The sequence below is a fragment of the Cenococcum geophilum genome (genome assembly GCF_001692895.1).
Source record: "Cenococcum geophilum 1.58 unplaced genomic scaffold K441scaffold_96, whole genome shotgun sequence".
NCBI lineage: Eukaryota > Fungi > Ascomycota > Dothideomycetes > Gloniales > Gloniaceae > Cenococcum > Cenococcum geophilum.
In genome coordinates this window covers 273,645-279,076 of record NW_027137654.1, presented here as the reverse complement: position 1 = coordinate 279,076, position 5,432 = coordinate 273,645, and the positions used below count along the sequence as shown (strand labels likewise).

At 34.0% G+C, this 5,432-nt stretch overlaps 1 protein-coding gene across 1 annotated transcript; it reads right to left on the bottom strand.

Moving 5' to 3' along the window:
* Positions 1 to 670: 670 nt before the first annotated feature.
* K441DRAFT_596092 (uncharacterized protein) lies at positions 671 to 865 on the bottom strand (the record flags this gene model as incomplete). The annotated part of the gene is made up of 1 exon (XM_067645023.1): positions 671 to 865. A coding segment is annotated over one exon (195 nt), but the record flags the coding sequence as incomplete, so codon positions are not given.
* Positions 866 to 5,432: the final 4,567 nt, after the last annotated feature.

Here is a 5,432-nt window from a genome sequence, read left to right as displayed (position 1 = left end):
AGGAGAAGCTTTTAATAACTACTTCTATATTTAATCCCTACTTCCTTATTACAACTATAGGAACCCCATTTAGAATTGTCAGTATATAAACTAATAATATTATTATCTTAGGAGATAACTAATTCTCAGCTCTTAAGGAAGATAAGCTAGTAAAGGCAAATCTTATAGCAAAGCTAAAGGAAAAGCTTAATTTAATAATACTATTACTTTTTAATAAATATATTCTCTCCCTAAATAAGGATTCCATTGCTTTACGCTAGAAAGGTTAAGGTAAGAAGATTAACGTTATTAACGTTAATTCTCTAAAGCAAGGATATATAGAGCAACGCGCTCGCAGAGCTTATATTACTTCTATCTGTTAACCCAAGGCTTCCTTTAATCTCTCTATTACCGCTTAATACCAGGAACTAACTAAGGATAACGTTCTTACCCTAAATAAGCGTCTTTCCTAGTAAATAAATCATCTTAATTAGGGACTACTCTATATACCTATTAATCTTCCTACTACTAAGCTCTTCGTATTTATTAATAAATTATTTATAAATAATAAAGATTTTAGCTCCTAGCTAGGATATAAGGTTATTATCGCAAATAAATCTACTAGAGAGAACGACTTTACAGTCTATAGCAATCTTATCTATTAGAGCTTAACTAAGAGCAAACGCGTTACTTAAAGCGTTCTAGCGTCAGAGATATATAGAATAGTTAGCGGAGTTAATATAGCAATTGCAATTGGAACTACCGTTAAGATAATTACAGATCGACTTAAACTTCCTATTATCCCTATAATCGTATACACTAACTTATATTCCCTATATAAGTATTTAGTTAAGCTTAGTAATACGAAGGAGAAACGCCTTATAATTAAATCTTATAGTACTTTAACAGTCCTATAAGCATTAAGAACTCTTTAAGATTTAATAGATTAACGGCTAAGATAACCTAGTAGATATAATAATAAAGGCAAACCTAAATAAGGTACTAGAGACATTTATTAATATAAATACTCTACGTATATAAGTTAAAGGTTAGGTTAAGAGGGAGTAGAAGATATAGCGAGGGCCGCTAAGGCACTAGTAGTAAGCGAGCTAATAGCGATTTTCTATCCCGGGGATAGAAAATCCTAATTAGCTAGTTTATACTAGGGGTTGGCAAAATTTAGCAGAATATGGCTAGAAGAACTTGGTAGAATATAGCTAGCAGAACTTGGCAGAATATAGCTGGTAGAATTTAGTAGAATATTATATCTAGCAGAATGTAGCAGTATATGGCAAAATATGGTAATATGGCGAGTAATATAACCTAGCTCCATCACAGCTTAATTACTTTACCTATCTATAGACGGCAACTATAAAAGAAGAGTTGCCAGTATTAGGAGTTGAGCACGTGGTCGTCACGTGGCGCCGCGGCACTAGCGTAGTAAGGAGCCTTAAGCTCCTCCACCCCCTTTCTTCTTAGAACAATCAATGCATTATTAACCCAAATCACTGTACCTACTCAAGTAGTAGTATTAATGAGTTACCCTGTGTCACCAACACTTTCCGTAGAGAGAGGAGCTCTCTACGAGTTTATAGTAATTTATCACTACTATAAAGAGCGATATTACTATTTCGAGGGCTATCTCGCTTTCTATTTACTACTTTAACCTATTCTATATCTTGTAGTAACCGGTTATTTACTCCTTTATGCTCTATATTTATTAGCCCCTTCTATCTACAGCTTATCTTAATATATACCTAACTTCTTTGTTATTTCTGGGATTCGTAGCACTGACCTAGTATCCGTTTTCTATGGAAACGCTTTAGGCCGAAGAAACTATAGTATTTTTATTACTAAATTTGCTGCAAATAATACCGGGTCTTTTTAAGCCCCTACGCTAAAATGCTATATCTTTAGTGCTACTATAGGTGTTACTGATAATAAGGCAAGCGTTAATGCTAGTATTAGCATTATATCGCAAAGTAGGTCGCTAAGATATCCCGCTAGGTAGAGCTAAGCAGCTTAATAGTACTCTAACACCATTTAATCCCTATTTTAAAAATTCTTTTCTTACTACTTAAAACTATCCTTAACTAACTTGGGAATATTAGTAAACAGGATAGCGCAGCTAAAGTTAATCCTTCTCCTCTTTATCGGCTGCTTTATCCTATCTTTAGCCTTAATTGCTATCTATTTCACGCTGCTAGGTCTTGCCGTAACTAGTAGTATATAGCCGACTAGCTTAATAACCCTCTAATAGCTAAGCTTGGATTGATATATCTTAGGAACGTATTTAATTTGGTTTAAAAGTATTGCTACCAATAATATATTAATCCATTATTCCTTATTTATTAACCCTTTGGCTATATACCTAATAGCTATATAAAGCACTAAGACCTATATAGCATATAGTAAGGAGAATGGTTTAGTTGCTAACTTATTGTTTTTAGCGTAGCTGTTATAGAGCTATTAAGAGAAGTCCTACTGGACCTTAGTTAATATAAATGTTAAGGATAGAACCTTTTTTGGTGCAAAGTATAAGCTAAGGGGTTTATACTCTCTATATTAAACATTAGCTACTAGACCTAATAGCTCTCGGATTATTAACCTACGCCTAGGAAAATGGATAGTTAGATTATAACTATCGCCGTATTAATGCCTATTAATGCTCTAGCAGCTATAGTTCCTCTTTTGTCTTATTAGCACCCTAACTACCCTATCTTAGCGTATAATTGAACTAGTAATTAACAAACGCGACCGTTTGCAGTATCTATAAATTGTAGAATAAGTCTTCTAAGAATTTAGCCGCTCTACTTAGTCCTCTAATTAATATACTACCGAATTCTTTAAACTAGACGTTACTATAACGACTTGCTATAACCTCTAGACCATAGTAAAAGGCGATAGAAGCTACGTGTATAAGCAATAGTTGGTTGTTTTTACCTTGCGGCTACTAAATAAAGTAAAGGCTATCTCTACTATCTTAGAGATCTAATATTTAAGGGTTAATATATAGCTACGCTCCTCGCTATATACTATCTATTGTTCCTAAAGGGTCGAGAACTAAACCTATAAGAGATTTAGGGAACCCGGTAAAGTAGTAACTCCCTAAGCAGTTAAGTGCGGATATACCTTCCGTTAAAGTAATACCTAGCCTTAAACCTAGTATATATTTTATTAATTGCAAGCTTAAATATTCTAGCGAAAGATCTAAGTATACTAGGGAAGACCGACGGTCTAAAGGACCGGAGTAGATATATATAGCGATAAGTCTCTATAATATAGAAACGGATTAGCTAAAAGATTGGATTAAGGACCGTTAAAAAACTATGGCGACTATCTATTAGCCTAGACACTTAGATAGTTAGTACTTACTCTATTCAAAAGTTAAATCCTTCTTCTACGATTATGTTTTTAATACACTACCGCTCGCGTATAAACGGCTTAGACGAATTGGGGTCCTCTGGTGTAAACTGCCCTTATAGGCGCCGTAAAAGCTATTAATATTTCCCCTTTATGTTTGTGGAGGCATTAGCTTCAGTTTTGGGGAGGCCAAGTGCTGCCGTTATAATACCCTTAGTAGCAAGAAGATTGTCTAGCCTGTAACGGATGCTACGCTTAATATTAGAGTATACCTAAAAATACCCATAGCTAAGCGTGTTAGCGCCGTTGGTTCAGTAGCTTATATTATCTTTTATAACTATTAGAAGGTTATCTATTAGGAAGGAAGGTGGCTAAGGTAATAAGAAGTTGCTATATACTGGGTAGAAGGCCAGTAAATAGAACGTAAAGTCCTATAGCTCCCGAAACTCTCTTAAAACCTTATTCCGGTTAGCTAAGAGATAGTATACTAGCTTATTGTTAGTATTAGGGGAATTTATATCTAGATAGTTGATATTAACCGCTAAAGCATATAATATGCTACCAATATTGTTAAGTATATACTTCCGTTCTAATTCGTTTTAAAGCTTATAGAGGCCCTTAGTAGAGAGGCTCTTAGTATATAAGCTTTGGTAATTAATCTCTTCTAGGGTTTCTAACTCTTCGTAAGATATTAACTCTATGCTATCCGATATATTGGTGTCCTCCTCCGACTTAAACTCCTTATTATTTTGGCGAAGACAGGTTTCTTTTAGTAGGGATTTAAGCTACTTAGTTACTTTAATCTCTATAATGGCGCCGTAGTTATAAGCGTAAAATGCCAGCTAGTTCTCTATCCAACAATTATTATATAAGAATTCTTGCACGTAACCCTCCTATTCCTCTATAAACTTATTTTAGAAAATAGTCTACTTATTAAATATAATCTTCCTTAAATATAGACCATTAAGTGTCTATAAAGGCTTAACCCCCTCTCTAAGAAGCTCGCCGATAAGGAAAACCTACTTAATATATCCGGCGAGAAAATGGGCATAGTAAAGCTGTAATGCACTAGACTAAGACAATTTCTTAAGGCGCTTCCAACGCTCCCGCTTTAAGGAAGGTAAATTGGTTATTATAGATACAGTTGGATGCATTATAATATACCATACCTCCCTTGTTGCTGCCATAGCTAGTTAAAAGGTATAGTGCTCTAGGTTAAACGGTAGACTATATATATGCTTACTGCTATATAAGGCCCGCCAGTTCTTAAAAGTTATAGTGACGTTGTTAAAAAACCGATTGTTTGGCTGTGTAATAGGTTTAAGTAGTTAACTAATAATTATTAATAGATTAAGAAAAAAGCCAGGGTAGTATTTATCGCCTACTGCTGCGGACTTTAATCTGGCTTTCCTGCTTCTATAGTTAATTATATAGAGTTACTGCAGCATTTTAATTGCTTAATATCCGTCGAAATAGGGAGAGTTCGTCATCTTAATTAGATCCTGCACTATAATTCTTTAGCTCTCCATCTTATACGTTAAGAGGGTCTATACCTTTAAGCTTATACTTATCCTTTAAGTAATTAATCTTCTAGGAATATAATTTAGATGCTGTATCTACCTGCTTATCGTCTCCAAAGCTAATATTTTTAAGGTCTCGTTTATTATCTATAGATGTTCTTCTATAATATAGGCCGTTATTATTAGAGTCGCTATTATTAACTTTGCTAATACCTAGCTCCCTATCAGAGCTGTTATTGACCTCGCTAATACCTAACTCCCTATTAAGTTCTATTAAAAAATACTATATTAGTATCTATAACTTAATCTATAGAAAAAAACTTGCTATTAAGAGTACTAGGTAAACGATATACTTTATTAAAATTTTTAGTAGCCATATTTAAGGAGAAGGAATTGTTAGTAGTTGCTAGGCTTTTAAGTGTTACTGCTAATAGGCCTAGCGAAGTGAAGGGGATAGGGAATACTATGTATCCCCTAGGGGTAAGCTATATACTTAGCTAAGATAAGAAGGGAAAGTACCTTTTTAGTATTTATAATGAAACTAAATTTAATTATAAAACTAATAATTGT